General features: G+C 42.4%; 1 protein-coding gene across 3 annotated transcripts in view; it reads left to right on the forward strand.

Annotated features, from left to right (window-relative positions):
• DPP4 (dipeptidyl peptidase 4) overlaps positions 1–25,262 on the forward strand; it is a 78,599-nt gene that overhangs the window by 29,203 nt on the left and 24,134 nt on the right. For all 3 annotated transcript variants that reach the window (XM_077883447.1, XM_077883448.1, XM_077883449.1), the window contains 11 exons: positions 2,215–2,267; positions 2,380–2,452; positions 3,551–3,671; positions 7,652–7,812; positions 9,304–9,416; positions 17,278–17,410; positions 19,472–19,516; positions 21,810–21,917; positions 22,185–22,252; positions 23,194–23,247; positions 23,630–23,751. In XM_077883447.1, coding sequence (XP_077739573.1) covers positions 2,215–2,267; positions 2,380–2,452; positions 3,551–3,671; positions 7,652–7,812; positions 9,304–9,416; positions 17,278–17,410; positions 19,472–19,516; positions 21,810–21,917; positions 22,185–22,252; positions 23,194–23,247; positions 23,630–23,751 — 1,051 coding nt within the window. The remainder of the gene's footprint in view (positions 1–2,214; positions 2,268–2,379; positions 2,453–3,550; positions 3,672–7,651; positions 7,813–9,303; positions 9,417–17,277; positions 17,411–19,471; positions 19,517–21,809; positions 21,918–22,184; positions 22,253–23,193; positions 23,248–23,629; positions 23,752–25,262) is intronic.

The raw sequence follows: 25,262 nt of genomic DNA on the forward strand, positions 1-25,262 counted from the left end.
ATTTCATCTGCTTCACTTTCATAAGTAAAATTTTATTTTTATGTTAGTTTGGTTTATTTCTTGAACATAGACTATGTGGCTTGCACTAGACAAGTCCCCAGAGTTTTAAAGATGAATAAGAAACAATTTCTTACATCTAGGAATATAGTGGGGAATGCAGACATAAAAACATAATTTCTTTTAAAGTATATTTAATGTATGAATGCATCCACATGTAAACATATTTTTTTATAAATAAAATCTGTATATATACGTATATATTATGTATTTATGTATTGAATTTATATATATTATACTTATATATAATCTTCAAGTCCTTTCTTTTTTCCTTTTTTTTTTTTAACCTTTCCCCAGGTATCACATGTTTAGAACCTAGGATATATATTCCATATTTTATATTTTTGCCCTTATTCAAATAATTGTATGATGATAGATATTCTTTTAGTCATTGCTTATTCCATAAAAAATAAAATCCTGTTTTCCATACTTTTCTGCAAATTGCATTTCTCACTCAATGATACCAAGTGGAACTTTTTCCAAGTTATCTGGCATAGCTCTAATTCATTTATTTCTGAACTAATACACTAAATTTTTTTAGAACAGCTTTAGATTTATGGAATATGAGTAGAAAATTCAGAGTTCCCATGCACTCCTTCATCACCCCCCACCTCCCAGTTTCCCCAATCATTAATATTTTGCATTAGTATGGAATGTTTGTTACAACTGATGAGCCATTATTGATACATTAATACTAATTAAGTCCATAGTTTACATTAGGGTTCATTCTTTATGTTGTACATTCTATGGGTTTTGGCAAATCCGTGATGATGTGTATCTACCATTCCAGTATCATACAGAATATTTTCACTGTCCTAAGAATTCTCTGTGCTCCCACTCTTCATCCTCCTCCCTTCCTCCAAGCCTCTAGCAACAACAGATCTTTTTGACCACCTCCGTAATTTTGCCTTTTCCAGAATGGTTGGAATTATACAATATGTAGCCTTTTCAGATCGGCTTCTCTCACGTAGCAATATGCATGTGAGGTGCCTCCATGTCTTTTTGTAATGTAATAGCTCATTTCTTTTCATTGCTAAATAATATTCCAATGTCTGAATGGACCACAGTTTGTGTACCTATCACCTGTGAAAGGACATCTTGGTTCTTCTAAGTTTTGGCAATCATGAATAAAACTAAAAATTTGTGTGGAGGGTGTTGGTATATGTGTAAGTTTCTAGTTCATTTAGTTAAATAACAAGGAGTTTGCTGGTAAAGTTATTTGGATTTGGAGCTTCCTTTGTACAAATGTTTTTATTTATTGATTCAATGTGGCTTTTAGATATAAAACTATACAGATTTTCCATTTTTTCTTGTCTCAGTTTTGATAACTTCTTTTCCAAGAAATTTATCCAATTTTTAACTTTCAAATTTATCGGCAAAACAACATTTATAATAGAGTCTTAAAACCTTTTAATCCTATTTTAATCTCATTTTTCTTTTCTGATAGTGGTATTCATACTTCCCCCCCACACCCACTCTTAATGTATTAGCAATTTTATTCATCTTTTCAAGGGATCCATTTTGGGCTTTGTTAATTTTTCTCTATTGTGCATTTTCTGTTTGATTACTGCTCTTTTACTTTTATTATTTCTTTTCTTCTCATTTATTTGGATTTGGTTTGCTTTTCATTTTTTAGATTCTTGAGATGGCTGTTTAAAATATAGATAATATATATTTTAATGTTAATATATATTGCTAGGTGGCTTTCAAAAAATCTGTAACACTTTATACTTTTATAATCAAAGTAGGAAAGTAAGTATTTCTCCACATTACCTTTTAAATATTTTGTCAGGGAGATGGTTGAAAAGTAAAAATTTGTGTTTTCGTAGATAGGTGGATTTAACATACTATGGTAAGTGCTAGGAGTAATGTCTGCCATGAAGCAGCACATCAGCCCACTGTGATCCTGAGAAGTTTCCTTGGCAGGAGTAATGTCAGACCTAGGTTACAGATGAAGTCCAGAGGATTTTATGCTAGATGGTCTCTAAGACTCTCTTCCTAATTCCAAAATTCTGAGGATTAAGATAGGAATTACAAGATATGATAAAATTCGAAAATTATACAGTGTTCTCTTACTTTACATCTCATCTTGTGCTCCTTTAGCAAGTGGCTGAACTATCAATCACAGAAGCCTGAAATATCTGTTTTCTTTTATAGCAATGGAGGCATTCTTACACAGCTTCATACGACATTTATGACTTAAAGAAAAGGTCAGTAACTTCCTTATAAAATCTATTAAGATTTTTTAGTGTAATGATATTTTTTTAAAAATCCCACTGTGATGTATTCATTTGGTAATGTTTCTTTTTATCTTTTTTTCAGGCAGCTGATAACAGCAGAAAAAATTCCAAACAACACACAGTGGATCACATGGTCACCAGAGGGTCATAAATTGGTTAGTAAGTCTCTTCCATTGTTGGAAAAAAATAATGGCCCAAAGCTCTCACATGCAGAAGCTACATAACCTGATACAGAGCAGACACTTAGGAAGCAAATGCTTGACTATCAAAGATAGTATTATTGCCTAAAATAGCATTTTACTGGTCTAACACAGTAAAATACAATTCCTGAAAGTTTCTGAATTGTTTACTTACTGGAAAAAATGCCCATTCAACTCCTAAATTCTAATTTCTGTTGTATTCAGTTTGTTGTTGTTGTTTGCTTGCTTGTTTGTTTTTGAGGCTTACCTGCTTCCTGCTAGTTCTGTGACCTTCTCTGTGTCACTGTAGGTATACCTTCATGTCCTATAGTGCTAGGAGAATGTCAGAAGTACCAAAGAATCTAAACAGGAAGATAGACTGACCATTTGCAGAAGCAATTCTCCCTTCCAACATCAACTGCACTCCCTCAACTCACCACCCCCAGAACACAATGTGAAGCACACATTATCCTGTAGAAGTGGTCAGGCTCTTGGGTCTTCTTATACACTCTAGCATCCAAATAGTGATGTTTGTGAGCTGCTTCTTTTTAATATATTGAGTGTCTTTGGAATTAATTTGGGGGTTATAGAATGTACACTTATAATTTTAAAAATGTGAAGGTGGGGGCACCTGGTTCAGTCTGTTAAGTGTCTGCCTTCAGCTCAGGTCATGATCTCAGGGTCCTGGGATAAAGCCCTGCATCAGATTCCTTCATCAGACTCCCTGCTCATTGGGGACTCTGCTTCCCCCATATCCCTCCACTGCTCCCCATCCTTGTGCTCTCTTTCTCTTTCAAATAAATAAAATCTTTAAGATAAATAACTAAGTTAATTAATTAATTAATTAATTAAATGTGGGGGTAGTAAATGATTCTTTATTGTACACAAATTGAATAACTCATGGCAATCATTACATTTGCGTATTTGTATTATTTGCATTATTTGCATTATTTGCATTATTGCATTATTTGAGGATAAAAATATCTATCTATTGTAGATAGATATTTTTTAACTCCAGGATAAGATATTTTATACCAGGTTATTACTTATCACTCTGTTTTTTAATATTTCTAGGCATACGTTTGGAACAATGATGTTTATGTTAAAAATGAACCAAATATATCAAGTCAGAGAATCACATGGAACGGGAAGGAAAATGTAATATACAATGGAATTACTGACTGGGTTTATGAAGGTAGAGACTTTAAAGCTTTTTCAAATTAGAAAATCTGTAAGTTAAAACAAAACAAAACGTTTCTTTTAAAATGGAGAAATTCAATGGCATTCAAAATAAGTTGCATTTTTAAAAATATCATCAAATTTCTTTAGCACTCATCATACCAGGTGTCTCACCAACAAAGATTTGCCAGCAGTAGCCTGTTTCGCCTGTGTCCTCATTGTCTCTCAATGCCCCTATTGTCTTCCGGCTCCTCCTACAAAGGGCCTTTCTGTGTAGGTAGCTTTTCTGCTTTACTGGGCATAAAAGCTTAGAGATTAACATCAGATGTTCCTTTAGCTGGGCCTACCTAACCCAGAGTTACTAAGGAAAGCTAAATACTCCCACAGCATTCTAAGAGCTGACAAAATGTTGTCTGGAGGTTGGGGAATAGAGGAGGAAGAAAGCATCTGTTTTACAGAGGATTTGTGTTCATTTTAACTTGGACAAATCATAATTTCCTGTTTTTAAAGAAGGAATAAATAATTAGAAAGGCTATAAGGGGAAAAATTGGTCAAAAAGAAAAAAGAACTAAAAATATTAAAGACGATTAGTCTCTATTTTAGGATAGAGTTTTAGAAAATATTAGAAAAACATTTTTCATGCCTATCGTTGCCAAGGTAAAAGGCCTTTTGAGGCTTTTCCAGACTGTTTGCAAGGTTGCCTAAAGCTTATTAAGTACTCATCCTTATTTCATCCTCTTATTTCTTCCTTGTAGTTAAAAAAGAAAAAAAAATAGTTTTTCTTCATGACTGAATTTTGGTTCTTACCCAATTCAAGTCAAGTTCAATTAAATGGCTAACATTATAACAGCAGCAACAACAACAACAAAAATCACTTTAAAAGAAGGATAAATCCCCGGGGCCCAGAAATAACTTCTAATGAAATTTACTAGCACTAGTCACTTAGCAATTGAAAGCCTTCTTTAACATTTATTGGACAGCACAGCACAACCTGCAGGGTCCCCAAAGTGAACTGGATTTATTTGAAGCCTCTTCCCAAAGCTGCAAATCCCTCCTTCCTTGAAACATCTGAATGTCTCTAAGATAAGGACACACCTAATACTATGAGCCCTTTCTAAGGTAGATAATAGCTGGAAAGATCTCAGTTTGCATGTTGATGACAAAAGGAAGAATGGCTTCCCAGTTCCAATGTGGGCCTGTCTCTAAAAAACAGGACTTTGGTTCCTATGGAGAAGTTCCTAGAATTGGTTTTATATATTTATGAATGATCCATACTTGGAAAGGGCACACTTGTTTCTCTGTATTGGAGATCAAGCCTCCCACTGGAGCATCTCCACTGCAGCCATGAAGACTTGTTCAGGATAAGACTAAAAGAGTACATTTTGAGAATCTGTAGGTTCATAAGTAAAAGAACAAACAAAGCTGCAAGGTCCACACGGGGCCATGTGTCGTATCATGGAGGGACACTCCCAGAATAGCCTGCCCTCTGGAACTTGTGCCCCTTGCCTCACTCCATGTTCGCAAATGACTTTCTCTCTCAATGTCTCTATGTTTTCCCTTTGTCTTATTTCATGATTTTCTAATTGATTTTTACTTTAGTTAGTAAGTGTCTTCTCGTGTAAAAATAATAATATTTTATCTCCTAGTATGAAGTTAATCACATGACATTCACTCTTAAGTATGAGTATAGTTTACCTAGCCCAGAGGTGAGAATGAGTATTTCGAGAGCGAGGATGAAGAGGGATAGAGAAAGAAAGAAGTTTGAAAGATGGAGCACTGCTGACCCTGAGGGTGTGGGTCATTCAGCACAATTCACACTGAGTGCCAACTACCTATGAGGTGCCGTGTCAGGTTTTAGAGACACAGAGACAAATGCTATCCAGCCGCTGCCCTCAGGGAACTCAGGCTGGAGAGAGAGACAAAGGTACCAATGGATAATTGTTATAGAGTGAATCCAGATCTATTCAGTGGAGGGCATTAAGACCAGAGAGTACATAAGGAAGGTCAGAGTGGTTGGACGGGAGGTATCAGGAGAAGAGGGAGGTTCAGAGAGTGGGGGGAGGGGGTGCCATTGACACTTGTGCTCACAGCCAGCTTTGTATCAGGAAGGACAGGAAACCTGCTCCTCCTTTGTTACGCTCCCTTCTCCCTACTATTCGTTCTCAGGACTTTTGCGTTTGACCTGAAGTAGTTTTATGATAGTGGTTTTAATACATCATGATGTCGAACAATGTGTTCAGTGCAAATACCCACCAATTCAAAACATAGATACTACCTACTGCCTGCACTTAAAAGCAATTTTAAAAACCATGACCTTGCTGTAATTGTATTCATTTTATGTAGTTGCATCTTGATCTTAGACCAGAACCAATTAGTAGGAGCCATAGGAAGGAGACATCAACTCAGTATCTAAAGAAGTTCCCAGTAGAAACCCCTTGACTCCGAGTCACAAGGCCTGTGTCCTTGCCTTGTCTTTGGCAATTCATTCACTCTCCCTAAGCCCCTCAGTTGCCTTCTCTGTAAAATGGGATGTGAATAGAATAGACTCATCTAGGGATCTTTGTGAGGACTAAATTAGATGGTGTTTTATAAATTCTAAATTGCTACATGAATGTAACCTAATGACACAGGCAGAAAACAGATAAAGCTGGACCAGCCTGCCTGACCCAGTAGGTTTTCTGTTACTAGAAGACCTGAAATAGGCATGGAGGGACATAGAGTATGGAGGTGAGAAGCATGGATTCAAACCAGACAAGTCTGGATTCATTCTTGATTCTATCGGTTATTGGCCATGTGACCGTGGGCAATGACTTACTCTCTTTACGCCTGCCTGCCTCCTTGCTCACCTGCACAGTGAGCCACTGTGAGGATTACCAGAGATAATATATGTCAGTTGTGTATGGTTTAACACTCATTAAATGATAGTTGCTCGTCATGATAATTATTACATTTTGTTATTATTGTTACTGTTGTTACCATTACTGCCAGTACTGTTACCATTATTTTTATTATTGAAAACAGGAACTTGGAAGAAGCCCCAGGAATCAGAAAAGCGATGGGGACAGATGATTTCCTAACTCTAAGACTCAAATTTCTGTGCTTTGCTTTTACCTTTACACGCGCAACAGAATATGAGATTTGTGGATTAAATCCGCATAAAGGACTAGGAGTCTCCATCCAGTCTACCTGAACTCTCCGTGAAAGAGGTTTTGGCATTTTAGGAGCCAGAGATTGGAAGTCCCATGAATAGACTCCATAATAAACATAGGAAAGAACTACATTTGCCAGAGAATGAGAATGAGTCCAACAGCGTTCTGGAGAGCAAGACCTTTCCTTTCATTTGCGTCACTCTCTGACCCTCTTCCCCTACCATCACCATCTGCACCAGAGGAGCGTGTTAATCTGCCTGAGTCCTTAGTTTCTAGGCTAAGCCGAGGAGGCGTTTCTCAATAGGGGTCTCATGGAGCTCCTTGTCATTCTAAATTCATCCTTCCCACACCCTGTTTGTGCCAAGCGTAGTAAACTGTGGGCACCATATTAGTTTGATAGTCTGGAGCCACACACCACCCACCAGTACCCTGTGGGCACAGTACAAACTGAGCCCAGTTGGGGAGAGTATGCTGGCATGTTGACTGTTTGAAAATTAGAAAGGAGAATCAGCCCCTTGTGTGAAATTTACTTTTAGTATGTTTTGCGGCATAAATTTAGAGGATTATAAGATAAAGAAAAAAAATGTAGAGCTTATATTAAATATTGTGTGCTAAAATATTCTAAAATGGTCCAACGGGTTACTTATTTTTACAATCCAGATCTATCCTTGAAGATTTTATTTTTATTCATTTGTATTACTCTGAATTTGGAAGCCCAGCAAATGCAAAATGGTTCATTAGTTGAACTCTACTGTAATTACTAAAGCTAATGAGAACAATATTTTGAATGCCAAAGCCAATTTATCAGCTACTTCGTGTAACAGAACAATTTATGTCTTTTTTTCAGAGGAAGTCTTCAGTGCCTACTCTGCTCTGTGGTGGTCTCCAAAAGGCACTTTTTTAGCATATGCCCAATTTAACGACACAGAAGTCCCACTTATTGAATACTCCTTCTACTCTGACGAGTCACTGCAGTACCCAAAGACTGTGCGCATTCCATATCCAAAGGTCTGTGCTCCTATTCGCATAGTGGTTCCGCGATTTGATGGGAAGAGAATGGTTTCATTTTAATCCTTTCCTGCTAATGAAAATATTGTCAGTCTCTCTTCAACAGCTTGCTGTGATTACTCTTGCTGAAGTCAACAGCATCTGGCAATTTTAAAGTATTTTTATTATCCCAGGAAAGAGTGTGATTTAAGGTTTTGTAATTTCTCCAAAAACTTTGAGGAATGACAAGCCGAAAAAGATGGAGAAAATGCTTTTGAAAGAGGTAGGGGAGGATGAAAATGTTTCAGTGGAGGAAAGGAGAGACTGTCATTGAATCACAAGCTCATCTTATTTGTAGAAGTTGGAGTGTGCCCTGGATGAAGTTGAAAAGCTCAGTTATGTATCAGGTTGGATTGCTAATTAACCGATACGTGACTGGTTTCAGCGGTTCTGGTATAGATTTGGCACTAATGTGAGTTTGAGTTTCACACGTCCTGCATTTGGAATAATGGTCTCACATCCTGGTTTGCAAGGCTGCTCTCCCCCTCCGGGAGGCATATTTATGAAAATCGAACAGCTTTGTTAAGCAGTGTAAGCCGAGGAAGAGGGGGATTTAGAAGGCAACCAGGACTCTTCACTAGTATCATGATATTAATGGCCACAGTATCATCTATAGGAAAATCGAATAGTAAATGTTTTCGCTGTAAGTAACTTGGGAAGAGGGATTTTTATTTTTACCAACTCACTCAATTTGCTACACGAAGAGCTGCCATTTTAGGAAGACAGAGGAAGTTAAAAGAAAAAAAAAGATCAGGGACTAAATATAGAGATGTATTTTCAGTGGAATGTTATTTTTTGAGTGAAACTGGCAAAAAAAACCCACAAAATGCTCTCACTAAAAATATATTATTTCGAACTAATTTGTCAATTGAAGATCTATAGGTATTATAAAAAAGTTCTGTAGCTTTCTGTCATCATATATTGATTATAAAGCTCGAACGTGGTAAACGTGAACTTGGAGCGCAAACGACGGCTTCTTAATTAACGTTTTTGGCTCTTGGCTCAGGTGAGCTCATCTTCCTGGTGGATTGTGTCTTTGGCTGAACCCGAGGCATTCTTCTAGTTGTCAGCCACTACACATCTTGTCTTCTGGAGTCAGAGCATATCTGCAAAATAATGAAATCGATTTTTAAAAAGTTTATCCTTGTTCGCACAAAATACATTAAGTTACGACCATTAGTGATTTAAACAGGAGTGCTTTGGGCTGTCAATACATATGTGTCTGCCTGAACATGAAAAGTTGCATCTCTTGACTCTCTCTTATGTTCATTCTTTCATCAAATTTAACTATATTAAATTTTTAACATGTCTCATTATTATAATTGTATGGTGTAATGGAGACATTTTTGTACAGTTTTAAACCCGTGCAGTGATGTGATATCTTTATTTTTTGTCCATATCAATTATATAATTGTTTGTTTTGTTTTGTTTTGTTTTGTTTTGTTTCCCTAGGCAGGAGCTATAAATCCAACCGTAAAGCTCTTCGTTGTAAAAACCGACAATCTCATCTCAGGCACCAATGCAACTTCAGTAGAGATCTCCCCTCCTCCTGATATTTTAACAGGGTAAGAGTCTTGATCAGAATGTGTGGGCTGTACACAGTTTCATGGATCTCATGGAGAACATTTTAGAAATGAATGGAAGAATCAGGCGTAGCATCCCAGGGTGTCCCCCAGGGTCGAAAGCCATTCCTTCCTTCATCAGCCATTCTTTGTTGAGCTTCGATGTCCTCATGCTGGGCAGGGTTCTAGTGATGGGGTCTCACAGTGAATAGAGTCACCACAGTCCCAGGTATCATGAAACCTACACTCGAGGTGCAGGAGGGAGACAACAACCAGGTAGACAGAGCATCAGCTGATGACAAAAGTTGTGAAGACAATCAAAACAGGGCAAGGTGAAGGTGATGGTGGGGGGAGGTCAGGGAGGCTCTCTCTAAAGAGGTGACCTGTGAGCAGTGACATGAGGCAGAGGGGCAGCTAGCCACCTGAGTAGCTGGACGTTCGGGGTCCAGGCAGAAGAAGAGCAGGTGCAAAGGCCCCGCAGAGAGAATGCCCTGGTGCATGAGAGGACCTGCGAGGGGCCAGGTGACCAGCGCGGTGCAGGTGGAGAGGTGAGTGATGGCAGTGAGGTCAGATCATGGGGGCTGTGCAGGTCCTCGTGAGAACGGGAGAAATTCAGGGAAACTGTCACATTTAGGGATCCTCATGACACCAACATGCCTCAGGATGTCACTTGCCTAAGTAATCACTGGTGGTTTGAAATTCAACCGCCGTGCACCCTCAGCCCCCCGTGTTTTCCTGTAAAGATAACCATGGTACCGCATGCAATTTATGGCCGTTAGTTGCTTTCTGTTCATTTCTGCTAATTATGTTGGTTTTCTTGTTGCTTTTAAATGACGGCTAGTATATACTGAGCGCTCGCTATGTGCCAGACACAGGGCATTCCCGCAAGCTTTATTGTATTAATCTTTAAAGTAACTCCAACAACTATAATTATATGCCTCTTTTACATACCAGGAAATGAGGCCTGGAAGTTACAAAAATGACCAAGTCGGAGTCTGTATTCAAACCTGTCTTTCTGACTTAGAAGAAAGAGCTTATAAATGCTCTGCTGGGTGTCTCCCTCTGTCTGAATTCAGCCCCTGCCCTCAGGTTCCTGAAGTTATTATCAGAGCCACATGGAAGCATCCTTCTCAGGATTGATTTACCACATCAGGCAGGCTGTAGGCTCTGCTCTGTCATTATTAATTCATTGATCTGATTAGAAATAACTATATTCACCCATTCATTTGGAGGAAAAAATCAATTATCAGTAAATTTAAATTTTTTTTTTTCCTGAGTTTGCCCAATGGTATGAAAATTTACCTGGAGATTCTAGAATCTGCTGTTTGGCCCCGTCCAGTCATCTCTTCTATGAACATTGATTGAGCACCCACTATTTACATAACAAATGTAAATGCCCTGAGCTTCTGTCTTTCTAGCACTTATGACCAAGCAGAGGATATAACATATTCCAATAAATGACTCCAAAAGCAAATACTCCAGAGGGGTAGACAGAAGGCCAGAGATATTCCAAGGAGAGGAAATAGGTTTCCCATGACCCCAGGGATCAAAGAAAGCATCCTAGGGAATGTGTGGATTGAACAGGAAGGATTCCACAGAGCACCACTGGGGTGGGGGGTGGCAGAGGGTGAAGGGGAAGGTCACCCACAGGTGGGAAAGTACAAGGCTGTCCAGGGAAAGAGCAGGAGGGCCTGGTGTGACCTCTTAGTCTACAACCGACATCTGTCCACAGGGAGGATGAGCCACAAGCCCTTGCTCTGAAAAACATTAGATCTGGAAGGGGCTTTAGACATTACTCGTGGTTTACAAACTTTTTCAAGGACCCAGAAGCCTTGGTTTCCAGTGAGGTATGGCACAGGAGTGCAGTACCAGAAGCCAAGCAGAAGATTACTGCTCAGATGGCAGGCATAGGCCTTGTCTCCCCTGCTTCCCCCAGGAGTCAGGATATTAGACAGAACCTGCAGGGGTTCCAGAACACGCTGAGAACACACTGGGACACAGACGAGCTAACTGAGGCTCTGAGAGGGAGACTCGTTTGCTCAAGGTCGCACAGCAAGTTAGCATGGAAGCTGGGAGCAGGGACAGATGCCTGGCCCTGACAGGCCAGACTCCCTCAAAAATGGAGTTTCATGTGTTGAGTGTTTCCTGTGGGCAGGGACCATGCTTGATGCTCCACTCACATCTCGTTTGACACACTGCCTACCATGTCATTGTCATGGCCATTTCCCAAGGCTTCATCTGTGGGGTCTTCCCCCCCCCGCCCCAACTTCGAAACCTCATTCCAGGAGCTGACCTCAGGAAATGTGTGCAAGTCTAAGGAATTAGTTGTTGCCCCCTAGGAATGAATCATTAAGTCATTGTTTGTAGTTCTTTATGCTGCATTCCTGGTGAGGACGGCTTCACTCACTAGGGATATTTTGTGTGAGACATATTTTACTGAGGAATCATTTCTGGAAATGCCTCAGGAATGTGTTATAGAGGGAATCATAAATCCAGTTCTGGTCTCCATTAACACCAGCAAGGCCACAGCTTATCTAAAACCAGGCTCGAGGTCCTTTCTGGGGAAAATGTTCTAGCAAGCGGTGATGCCCCATTTTCTGGCCTCATGCTAACATCCAGCAGGACCAGGTTAATCCCAGCAAGTTGCGCCTCTTAGCAAACTGCCCAGCACCCTCTGCCGTGTTTCCCAGCAAACCGCTAGTTCCTGGAGAGTAGGAGCACCTGGAGTGTAGCCCTAGGGGAGCGCGCATGTCTCTTCTCTTCTCTGCCCCTGCTCTCATCACTCATTTTCCCTTGAGGCCATATCCTTGCGTCACAGAACTTCTAGCAGGTGAAATCCTACCAGAGACAGGGAGCCTCCTTGCTGCGTTCATTGATTTAGAGGTTAAGTGGATTAGATTCCTTAGGCTGTTTGGTGGTATTCATGACTCCTAATGGGAATTTGCAAGCTCAAAATCTTTGAGAGAAAACAACATATACCTCCTACTGCTTTATTTAGAGCTCAGTTTCCCATTGCTGGATTAAAGTAAGAAAGTTCTACAGGTAGGGGCCCATCTTATAGGAGTATCTCCAGTGCCTCTCAGGGGGCCTGGGACACAGCAAATGCCCAATGAATATTTGTAGAATAAATGAATAAGCTCATGCGTAGATAAGTGACGTATGTTATGTATGTGAGTTTATGTGTGGGGAATCGTGTAGACAGCCAGCACCCCAGATGACCCTCGAAGTGACCCTGCATAGCAATCCCTCTTTTCTGCTTCCTCCCAGCCGTCTGCAAATTCTGTGGCCTGAGCTAGAGGATTGGGAAGGGCGTGTTCTACTCAGGTCACCAACCCCCCCCCCCCCCCAGAGCTGCTGAATGGTTCCGGGGGGGGGGGGGGGGCATCACACCCAGCTCATGACCTGCCCCACCCTGTGTTATCTGCTCCCGAATGATGCAATAGATAAATGTGTCCTCTGAATAGCTGATGATCCTTGATCTATAGAGATATCAGGTCCGAGGTTGTCACACAGGAGATACTGTACTGGACTGAAATGGCCCGGAAGCTTGTGACACTTCAAGACAGGAGCTCACATGCTGTGCTCACAGGCCCCCTGTGATTGGGCTCCCCCCCCCCGCCTCACCCCACCTACCCTTCTCCTCAGCGATCTGTCAGCAGCCCCGGGAGGGCTGGCATCCCCATCAGAGCAGAGTGGCATGGAGCCCGGGGCCAACGCTGGAAGAACGCCTGCTTCCCTGGGTGATTCACCGAATTAATCACTCCACCGTCTGCATTTGCTCTCAGGAGCAATTTCCCTCCAATGTTTTTTCCAGTTAGTAATGCCTACCTGATGTTGAGTATCCTTCATACACCAAAAGAAACTCTGACACAAGTTGGGGGAGTTAGTGCGACCCACCAGACATTTATTAAGTGCCCACTATTTGCAAGGCAACGATCGCCCTACAAAGGGATCCTCTGGAATATGACCTTCAAAAGCAGGTCTCTCCCAGTACATTCGAATATAATCTGTTTTATAAAATTCAGCTATTTAGTTTACACACTCTCTGTACGAATAAATAGACCTCATGGAGTGAGGAATTTTATCCGGAAGAAAAGCAAGAGGGTGAAGCTAGCCAACAATATTTACCAGAGAGATGGGTGGAGGTTCTATAGAGGGAGCAACTGGGAACAGCAAAATCTGACGCCAGCTGCTTGGTCTGAATCGTGGCTCCAACAGTTCCCAGTGTGTGACCTTAGACAAGCTACTTAGCTTCTCTACACTTGTCTTTCTTTGTCTGCAAAACATGAATTCTAGCCTTCCTACCCCATAGGCTGCTACAAACTTTATGTTGAGCACTTGGAACGGTTCCTGGCACGTAGTAAACTCCCCATGGGTGTGAACTCCTGTTATTCTGTCCAGAAATCACTCCATTGCTTTAGTATTAAAGTCTAACCATACTCTCCCTGCAGTAACCCGTCCCAGAAGGTAGAGAGTTTATTGGATCGCTATGCCCAACCTGGGATGGGCAGTCTCCGGCTCAAGGGAAGGCCAGGCTGCCTGATGGCCCCTTTCTGCCCCTTCCCACCATTCAAACCAGTCTACTCAGTAGACGCCTCTCTGTTTTTACAGATTGACATCAGCGCACAGGGGCGCCTGGGTGGCTCAGTTGGTTGAGCACTTGACTCTTGGTTTCGGCTCAGGCCCTGATCTCAGGTCATGAGATCCAGCCCCAGTGGAGCTCGAGGCCCAGCAGGGAGTCTGCTTGAGATTCCCATTCCCTCTGCCCCTTCCACTGCTCGAGCAGGCTCTCTCTCTCTCTTTCTCTCTCTCTCTCTCTCCCTTCAAATAATTTTTTTCAAAAAAAAATCAACCTGCAGAACAAAATATAGTTGATAATCCTGCTTGTTGGATTTCTCTGGTCTTAAGTGGGACTTAAACCTTTCAATAAAAAGTACACTCTGCCCATTGGTTCCTTTATATATTTTTTATGGCTCACTGACATTTCAGACTGGCATGATCTTGGCTCAGGACTATGTTATGCAGCGTCGTTCTGTCTCCCCTTAATTCCAAATCCTAAAGAGAAGCTGTGATTAAACAGAAGTATGTTTACATGAGAATTCAAAACGTCCCGTCCGCTTGCTGCGCTTGCTGGCAAAGGGCCCTTACGGAGGCGCCAGAGGGTGCAGAGTACACCTTGGGCTGCAGAGAGTGACAAAGAGAGTGGAAGATACAGGTTCGTGGACTTTTGATCTAGAAACGGGCAGGGAAGGTGCCAGGTGCATGTGAGCTTCCTGGCAGGCCTCCCAAATTCCAGTACTCCGTGTTTTCAAGTGGGGGAAAGTTACTGCTGATTTCTGAATCCGAAGTATAATCTATGGTTTTTAGCAGATAAAACACTTGTCTTGTTAAAGAGTTTTCTTCCCTCCCTGACCTGCCCCCCGCCTGCCCTTTCTCCCGACCAGGCCACTTGAGAAAAGGGAAGCCTGGTTCTGGTGCCCATGATCCTAATCGATGCCCAGGGATCCCTGGGACAATGTGTGCATGTATGTGAAGAGACATTTTTTTCCTCCCTGGAGAGAGGGACATGGTTTTCATCCGATTTACAAAGGGATTTGATCTGTGAATAGGAACCATTGGCATAGAGCAGGGATCAGCACGCCAGGACCCACTGGCAAGTCCAGCCCCATGCCATCCGTGTTTGATCTGCAAGTAAGAAAGGTTTTTAGAATTTTGATTCGTTGGGAAGGCAAATCACAAAAAGAGTAATATTTCATGACGTGCGAAGATCAGACGGACCTCAAATCTCAGGGTTTCACTGGAACGCGCCCACACTGGTTTGTTTAGGTATCGTCTCTGGCTGCTCTTGTGCTGCAAAGGCAGAGAGAAGTAGTTGTGACAGCACGTGTGGCCCACAAAGCTTAAAATATTTACTATCTGGCTTTTTGCTGAGAAAGTCCTCAGACCTCTCGTCTAGAGAGTTCATCTCAAAAAATTTGATTTTTTCCCTTGCATTTCATGATTCCATCCCCTTTGCAATCATTTACTCCCTGGCCCCAGCAAGATTTATTTGCCTTTCCATTTTCTCATCTAATGCCTGTGGATTGGGCAAAGGGCAGAAGACTTGGACTCAGTGAGGGCCCCTTGCTCCTGTTCCTGCAAAGAGGCGCTCACACTCTCATACCCTGCAGCCTGGCAGCCGGTATGACTGCTGGCATCAGGCCGGAAGGAGGGGCATTTGCAGAGAGCTCAGGGGATATTTGAGGGAGACCTGTGGAAGTCAGAGCACGGCGGTGGTTTCAGACTGGAGGGCAGGTTGAACAAAGGGGGGACGCAGCTGGGAAATCTCAGGGGGTGTTCATGGAATACCAGCCATGCAGACTAGATGGTGGGTAGGTTCTTACTGAGCAAGGGAAAGGGCTGAAATGGAGAGGAGTCCCTATTTGTGGGAAGAGGGGTTTTGCTGCTGGGTGAAGCGGTTGATCTGCCTTCAGGGCTTGCCACCTGCAGTGGGGACAGCCAGGAGGCACCCCTGGGGGCACTAACCCAAGAGGTATCCCTAGCTACAAGAGGGGGATACGATGTGCTGATCCAGCCTAAGTGCTCCATAAATATTGGTTGTCTGCTTTCGCGTCTGTGAAGGGAGTGCAGGGGGGACATGATCTGCGAGTTCTGAGGACAGCCAGTTATTTCAGCCACAAAGAACTCCATAGGATTTTCCCCTTCTTCTGTGCTGAGCGCCTGTTTTGTGCCAGGTATTCTGTTAGGGCCTGGAGACACCCTGTGAACAAGAAGTCTGTGGCCCTGCCTCCGAGAGCTTGTGAGCAAGGAGAGCAAAGAGACACAAGGAGTGGGGGTGGCCACAGCCCGTGAAGAGCAAAGGAGCATTTTAGGGCATCTTTTAGTGCATTCGGGGTGATGAGGAAGATATGGCCATGGGGCCAGTCAGGAAGAAAGGGGAAGAAAAGATTCCCTTGGAGTTTCTCTGACAAAAGGGAATAAGGCTTCAATCAACCAAAATCATGCAGTAGAAACGCATGATTTAAGAATGGTCCTTCAAAATCACACTGAGGGCTACGAGGAACAAATAAAATAAACAATCCAGAGCAAATATTTAGGGAGGCCGGCTGAAAAGTAAATTGTGAATTCCCTGCATCTCACTATAAAAAAAAAAAAAAAAGAGTCCCAAAAATGTTTAAAGGTGTGCGTTGGAGGAAGATGCCCTGCTAGAGAGAGATAGCTCCATTTGCATAAATCTTATATTAAGGTTCCTTGATTTTTTTCACATGGTTCATGTTTTGACTCTTGAGAAAAGACTTTTACAGCATAATTATTTGATTTTCAAAGTTTGTAGAGATGTGAATCAATTTTTCCCCTTTGAAAACGAAGTTGAGAAAAGGGTCAGTTATAATTTCACCCCAAAAGCAAAAATTTTCTAAAGAAGCACGTCAAATTACCAGAAAATATTTGAATCTCAGCCAGTGTCTCTGGCCTCACTGTAACGTTCTTTCAAGACAGCAGAAAAGAGATGGGAAATGTCACCCTTGCCTTCCTAGCACCACCAAAGGCCAAGTTGAGGACTTGAAAAATCCTGAGCTCTAGTGTGAGTCACGTTTGTGAAGCCACTGTATGATGTTAGCTGTTGTTTTTCCTGTCAGATGTATTTTAATTTCCATTCAAAACTAAATTACACTTTAAGCTTTCAGAAAAGGTAAAAAATTGTGATATTAAATGGTTTTGACAACCATTTAAAATCATATGCTTATTAAGATGGATTTCCTTGAGTAGAATGTCTATCTGTACCAAGGTCTGAAAATAGTTATGCTCTCTCCTTCCTTCCTTCTTTCCTTTCTTCATTCCTTCCTTCCTTCCTTCTTCCTTCCAGGGATTACTACTTGTGTGATGTGACATGGGTAAATGAAGAAAGGATTTCTATGCAGTGGCTCCGAAGGATTCAGAACTATTCAGTCATGGATATTTATGACTATAATTCGACCAGTGGATGGATTTCCTCATCGGTAAGGTTTAATGGGGGATGTTCTGCTTCTACAGCTACATGTGACCCAAGGACTGTATGAAAACAGGGAGAATGAATGATTGGGAATCAGGAAAATAAAGTTTGAGTTTCTTTTCTTTCTGACTCCATGTCAGATCCTGTGGCAGTGGGTAAGTCTTGACTAACTTTTAGAGAATCTGGTATCTGGTGGTACTTCCATTTCATCTATACTCACTAGTCATACAGTGTTAGTTATGGTTATTATCACTTGGGGCAGGGATGATGATTGGAAGCCCAGAAGACAGAATTTGGTGTCAAAATTCAAAAGGCCCAAGAAGGCTGCAAAGTCAATGAAGTTTGTTTCAACAGAGAAAATATGGGGAGCGGGGAATACGTGAAACAAGTCAAGTAGCAAAAGGCCACAGATCTCTTGCCACCCTGTGACTATCTTTCAGCAGTATCAGTTTTAGAGCATAAAAAGATAACTACTAGGCTGAGAGGGTGGCAACATGAAGACAAAGGCAAGTGTTAATTCTGTCTTGAGGTGCTGGGGACAGGGCATTCCCCACAAGAAACCACAAGGTTCAGCTAAGCTGGCAAATCATAATGAAAGCCCCTTTGGGAACCAGCAGCCTCACGAGAGGTAAAGTCCAGGGAAGGTTTTTCCAGCATATGTCAAGAGCTCTTCTCCAGGCCCTTTTCTGGTAATAGAACGCTCTGTGCCAACATACCTTCCCCTCTACACACTCTCCATGCTGGTTGGGCACAATGCAGATTCTTGCCTCAGAAAGCCTGGGCACCCTGAATCTTGATTTGCCCATTTGTTTATTTATACACTGCATACCTACTATGTCCCAGGTTCTGTGCATAACTTTGGATTTAAAAACAAACAAACAAATTAGACAACATGCTGGTCCCCAAAAGGTGTATGTTTTAATAGGGCATGCCATTAGGATAATCAATGATAACAGTTGCCGTTTCTTGACCACACACAGTAGCCAAACGCTGTGGAGACAGAGATTCTGGAGGTGAAGGAGCTTGCTTACATCACAGGACAGCCAAAATGCAAACTAGAAAATGCAAGCTCTTTGCTTCCTGCAAATTATATCATCCTACTATCAGGGTATCGTGCCCTAAAAGGGTAGAAGCAAAGTATGGAGGGAATGTAGGACCAAAGAAGATGACCCACTCAACTGGGACAGGTGATGGGAGATGACAAGGGAGGCCCAGAGCACCCTGGGCAGATAAGGGTACAAGGAGGCTGTGAGCAGAGGCTATGCTAGGCATCCAGCAAATGGCTTGGAGCACCGGGGTCTGGCTTGGAGCACCGGGGTCTGGGGCTCCAGAGGATGAGGGCCTGGGGAGAGGCACCATGGTGAGAAGTGGGGGTGGAGGTGGGCTGAGACTCGGGTGCCGTTCTGAAGAGCTTGGACCACTTGTCAGCCACGGGGAGCTGTTTCTCGTGGTCAAGAGGAGAGGATCACAAGGAGACAGAACTACGTGTTGCCAGATGAGGTCAGTGGGGGTTAGGCAGGGTGGAGGGCAGGCTGGAAGAAGAAAAGAGCAGCAGGGTCTCCAACCAGGAGGTCACGGCAAAGGCCCAAGGGAAACCTGGTGAGAACAGAAGCTAAGGCAGTAAGGGTGGAGAAGGACGAGAGGAGTCTGAGAACCAGGGGGCAGGGGCTGCGGGGGTGGCCGTGAGGGGGGAGGCGTCTAGAGTGACTCCCAAGTCTCTGGCTTGGGTGAGCGGTAGCACTAAACAGAAGAATGAAGGCGTCAGAACAAGCCAGCGGGGAGGGAGGCCAGATAAGCGACATCATCTTCTGTTCCGTACGTGTTGAATTGGAAAAAGCGGGGGGAGCTTCCAGGGCCACATATGGAAGATGGAGCTCTAGGCAAGAGAGGTAAATGTTCTAATGCAATTATATAAACAATCGTAGCATGACTGCAACTATGTAAGTGTAGATAACTTTCAATTATTTTAAATAAGATGATGCTTGTGGTACCACGAATCGTAGATAAAGCACAGAATTGAGATCTTGCTTCTCTCTGAAACACTGCCCTTGTGTTTTTCCCTCCCTAGGCACAAAAACACATTGAAATGAGTACCACCGGCTGGGTTGGACGTGTAAGTGCTTAAGAGTTATGGGTTCTTTGTAGTATGAGTCAGACACTCAGAGCCATTGAACACGTACCTTTCCCAGGGGAGGGCCCCGTGTTATTTGCTATTAACAGAGATATTACTTGACCTATTTTTCCAAATATTTAAATGCTCCCTGCAGAGCCACCTTTCAATGGGGAATATAAAACATGCTCAGTTGGAAAAAGTAACAGGACAAGTGAAAACTTGAGAGCACACAAAACAAAAGACATACTCTAGGCAAAGTGTAGTTCCTGAAAAGTCAATAAAGCAACGGTTGCTGGAAAGCAGCTAAGATGCCGAACCTGCTGGTTGACCTCACCTTTGAAGTCCTGGGCTTTGGAGGCAGAAGACGTGGCTTCCGTCCACCGCCCACACGAATGTGTGAGGAGATGCGACCATATCCAGCAGCAAGTCAGCCGCAAGCACGCCACACTTGCTGCGCATCTCCCGGTGGAGGAAATCACGCTTGTGTGGCTTCACGCTTTGCTAGGCCCCAGATGCAGAGTTTTATCCGGGAAGGCATGGTGACCCGCAGAGACTTGTCACGCTTCTCGATCCTGCCACACTACGCCTTGGGCAGAATCACCAACCGTGTCACTACCAGACCCTGGGCTGAAACAAGTTAATGAAGGATCTCCAGCCACTGTGACGCCTTCTAGAAAGATGATGAACAAATGTCATCTAATTTTTGTGACCACTTCTACGAAGCCTCCTTTAAGAGAAAAACAAAGGGACAAAAAATACACACACACACACACACACACACACACACACACACACACACACACATATATATATATATATATAAAGATTTCCTTCACATCTCTTGGGGCAGAGAGGGAAGGCCCCTGGTCCAGAAATGGGACCCCTTCCAGCTGGGCTCAGAGCTCCGATAGCATTCACACGTCCCTTTTCTTCAGGCATTGATTGGGCAGAGGGGAGAGGTTTGCCAACATGAAAAGTGGTTTCCTCCATGGCAAGAGACACGCTACACTTCCTCACGACTCTTTGAAAAAAATATGTTTTTTCCTCTCTGTATTTAACCAGACAGATGCCACTTTTCACACATTTCTACTAGGCACAACTCCATCCAGGGGAAACAGGGAAATGTATTAAAAAGATAAGGCTGTGAACACAGGTCTAGAGAGGGGAATGTGTTTCAGAGCTCTGTAATGAGAACACCAAGTGTACTGCACGCCTCAGCTTGCTCCATAAATGAATCCACTTTGAATCACTAAATAGAAGAGGGAAGCATTTTTCTTCCTTCCCAAAATGGGAGCTGATGAGAGAGGAAACATCGAGGGTAAAGTGAACCAACAATTTTAAAAGACCATCTCCTACCTGCTCTCAAATGTAGTAAGGAAACCGAAGTCGTAAAGCAACATATTCCTTTCGGGCTGGGATAGATACTCTTCTGCTTAAACTACATTATGTTCTGAGAACTCTCTTTTATTGAACTGTGAAAAATGGAAATTTTATACTATATTTCCATACAACTACTTTTTTTGTAAATTGTTGATCCTATTTAGCAAAATGAAACGACTTACAATAAAAATGGTAACTCTAAGAATGTTTCCATGTGAAATACACGACAGACATCCCTTATACTATCCGGTCCAGAAATGGTTAAAGACTCTCTGGCTCTCAAAAAGAAATATGGATTTAAAAAGGAGGGAACGGATCCCTCAAATTAAAAACCACCTCTTATCTGAAACCGTACAAATAATAGTCTGTTTCAAACAAACAAACAAACAAGCCAACAAAACAGCAACCACTCATGGATGCCAGAAGGCAGAGGTAAGGGGGATGGGCAAAACAGGTGACGGGGATTACGAGGTACAAACTCCCAGTTGTAATAGTAATAAGAATAATAATCTGTTTCGAGAAAGCAAATCTGTGGCATTGAGGAAATTTACTTCTTAAAACTGAAAGGCTAATGCTAATTTTTGCACATTGATAGCCACAAGTCACACAGTTAACCTCCATAGAGAGACGTCTAGAGATGACAATACCATGGCTATGTGTCAAGAGTCCTGCGTAAACCTCTTTATATGCTCTCTCTCATTTGCTCCGGATAAAACAATTCCCCAAGGGAGATCTCTTTGTTTGTCTCTCCGAGGAGGAGAATTTTCTCTTGAGGTGCTCTGGTTTCACTTGACTAGTAAATGAAGCATGGGCTTTGGGCAGAGGTGTCGAGAGGACTTTCAAAAATTAAAGGTGGTACTGAGATGAGACTAATGTGCTCTAATCTTGTTTTATGTTTTCTATTATTTTGTAGTTTAGGCCCTCAGAACCTCATTTCACCTCCGACGGGAAGAGCTTCTACAAGATCATCAGCAATGGAGATGGCTACAAACACATTTGCCAATTCCAAATAGATAAGCAAGTAAATATTCCCACATGATTTATTTCAGGTTGATCTCTTTTTTAATGAAACTAACTTGAAGTGGAAATCGTTTGGTAAAGTCAATCAATGTGCACTGATACCCGACTAATTCAAATTCCAAAGTGGTATTTGGAAGATGACGGGATACAGAGAGGAAACCCAAGAAGAAGGCCTAAGATTATCTAAATTGCTGCTATAAATGAGCCAATCCTTCAGTTAACTTTGATTAGAGAGTTTAATAAATGTCTTTTTAAAAAATCCCATTAGGATTGCACATTTATTACAAAAGGAGCTTGGGAAGTCATCGGGATAGAAGCTCTTACCAGTGATTACCTGTGAGTATTCTAATAACTGATAGGATGTAAAACATGCTTGTGGTAATCACACCCTCTTTGCCCAGAAATAGGGGAAAATCTCCTACAAATAAAGAATAGTCTATTTGGAATGTGTTCAGTACTTTTTTCTTTTTAACATACGGAAGCCTTAATGATTTTCACATATGCTTAGCAGATTTGATACCATGCCACCAAGCAGCTCTACCTCTTGCTCTTACCTGCTTTACATTAGAAGAGCTGTAGCCTCTTTTTCTTAAAACATCTTGGAACACTGAACCGGCATCAGGGGCATCGTGTTAAATTCGAACTGGCACCGAATTTTTGGAAGGCTTGGAGAGGCTATTTTATCTTGGCCTTACTCTGGAATATGGAAAGCTTTACAGAGGCTGTCAACTACCAGGCACTACTTGGTGGAAAGGGAGTGTTTGTTTTTCATTGGAACCTAAGGCACTTGGATAATTCATTATTGGGTCTCACCGCGGAGGATGTTTGCCGCTGCCCAAAGCAGTTTTTGAAGGTCCTCCTTAGAAGTGATTCTGCTGCTCTCAGAAAGATGGGGCTCCTGTCATCTAGTAGTTTGTGTTATAAAAAAGAAAATGTGGAAAACAATATAGGTACATGGGCTCTCGACGTCAGGCTAGTTGTCCAGTCACACTTTTCTTGCAAAAGCCTTTTTTTTTTTGAGTTTTTGCTTGCCACTTTAATGAAGGGAGCAGTCTAAAATATCTGATTTCAGGGACTGCACTCAGATATTTTAGTGTGTCTTAAAAAATAGAATCTCCTATTTAGAGATAACGAGAAATATGGCTTCTGGGGGTGAGGGAGCAGGGAAAAATGATCCAAGAAGGGCCAGCATTAATGTTTGGTGTTGAGTTAATTAGAGGGTACTCAACTTTCTTTAAAAACATAATTAATATCTATTTCATTTGTTTTCTTCCCAGATACTACATTAGTAATGAATATAAAGGAATGCCAGGAGGAAGAAATCTTTATAAGTAAGAGCTAAATCAAATTGTTGACTTGAGTCTTTGTAGCTGAAGAACAACTTCTGGGGTTCTTTTTTTTTTTTTTTTTTCTTTTTTTTTTCCCCGTGTCTTAACTAACTGGAATTGTAATTGAGCGCTTTCATTCCTTTACAAATCAAACCCCAGGTGTCAGCAACACAGAATGACTTTATTAGACGTTCTGTGTTATTTCCAAACAATGGGAGGTTTGAGGTTATCATGAATTAATTCATGTATTTCTCACACATTAAGAGAAAGTCTTGAGCACTGCTTTGGCACTCTGATACATTTGAAACCAGAATACGGCATTATTCAATTCCATCTTTTCATGTAGTCTTTCATCAAGCACTTAATCTCCACCATTGGTTTACAGAATCCAGCTGAATGACTACACAAAGGTGACATGCCTGAGTTGTGAGCTGAATCCAGAAAGGTGTCAGTACTATTCTGTTTTGTTCAGTAAAGACGCAAAGTACTATCAACTGAGATGTTCAGGTAGGTGTGAAGTGACGGGGGAGGGGGAGCAGTGCAGACACAGCGACCAGGTCTATCCGGGTGGCCCTGTCCTTTCCCTCAGCCTGCACACTTTCCCTGCCTTCCGCTCACCAGCTGACATTCCCTCCTCTCTTCAGACAACATTCTTACCAACCCTCCTGGCTCATTCTGCCCATCTGTCCCTTTCTGTGTCCAGTCCGGGAAACACTCTTTGTGCCCTGCTCAGTTTTCTCCTCTTGACTCTGAGGACCTCTCGAAGTCACCCAAGTCCCCTTCTCTCCAGACACATCTAAGTGGTGAGTTAACCACCTTTCCTCCCCTTCTAAGAGACTCGCATGGCTTGCTTATGACTGAACACACACAGACGCACACACACACACTGGAGGCTACGTATCACCGAGGCACTTCATCGTTTATATAGATACACAGGGTAGAGTTTTGATTGTGGTTTTTTAATTGTAGGTTTATTGATTAGTATTTTATGTGCTTGCCCCTTTAAATGGGAAAGCGTCTGTGGATAGTGCCTGTCACCCAACCTGCTCACTGTTCCATCTTCTGTTACTATTTTATTACTGTTTTCTTTATTATAAATGAAACTTGGCAAGGACAGGCGACGTGACTTCACAGGTCACACAGCTACTAAGAGGCACGACGGGATCCAAGCACAGGTCTCCACCTCCTGAGCCCTCCAGGAAGCACTAGGCTAGATTACTTCTCAAAATGCAAGAACCTAGATACTCAGGAAAAAACTGTCCTTCACAGGGAAGAGATCTCCAAACCAGCTATCGGAATCTTTCTTTACTAGCACATTTTCTTTATCATTACATCTTCCTTCCTTCCTTCCTTCCTTCCTTCCTTCCTTCCTTCCTTCCTTCCTTTATTTTCTGTGACTGTTTTTGGTCCCCATTTCTTGGGCAAGCGTTTCATACTAAGAACTGTGCTAAAAGTTTATATTTGTAGTCATGTTTGATTCTTAAGAAAACTCTATAAAGTAGATATTATCCTCCTTTTATGTGTAAAGAGATCGAAGCGTCCATACGGTGCCCTGAGTTACACAGCAGGTGAACCAGAATTCAAAGCCAGGTCTCTATAACGCCTTCACTGGGGCTCTGACCAAGAATGAAACGTTCGTACTATCTAAATGCATCAGAATTAAACAGCTCACCAAGTAGCTTTTCTGTACATTACCTTCTAGTCTGCAACTACCACAGTTGGGCTAAATAGTGAAGATATGTTCATGCGAGAAAAACACTTTTGCATGCCAGAAAGGAATGGCTTATCCAAGTCAGGCACTGTGCAGATGTGCCCCCTGGCTCGGGACGCGGTGGGGTAGGGGCAGCAGTGGGGAGCCCGCCCCTCCCCCGCTGGAGCTGGCCCCAGAGCTCCGCCCCGGGGGGCGGGGCCTGAGGGGCGTGGCCATGGCCCAGGTGTGGATCTGGGGCAGGGGAGGAAAGACCCCAGGGTCACGGGTGCCCTGGCTTACTGCACAGACGAGGAAATTGGAGGCAACA

Source organism: Canis aureus, chromosome 34 (genome assembly GCF_053574225.1).
Source record: "Canis aureus isolate CA01 chromosome 34, VMU_Caureus_v.1.0, whole genome shotgun sequence".
Classification (NCBI taxonomy): Eukaryota; Metazoa; Chordata; class Mammalia; order Carnivora; family Canidae; genus Canis; species Canis aureus.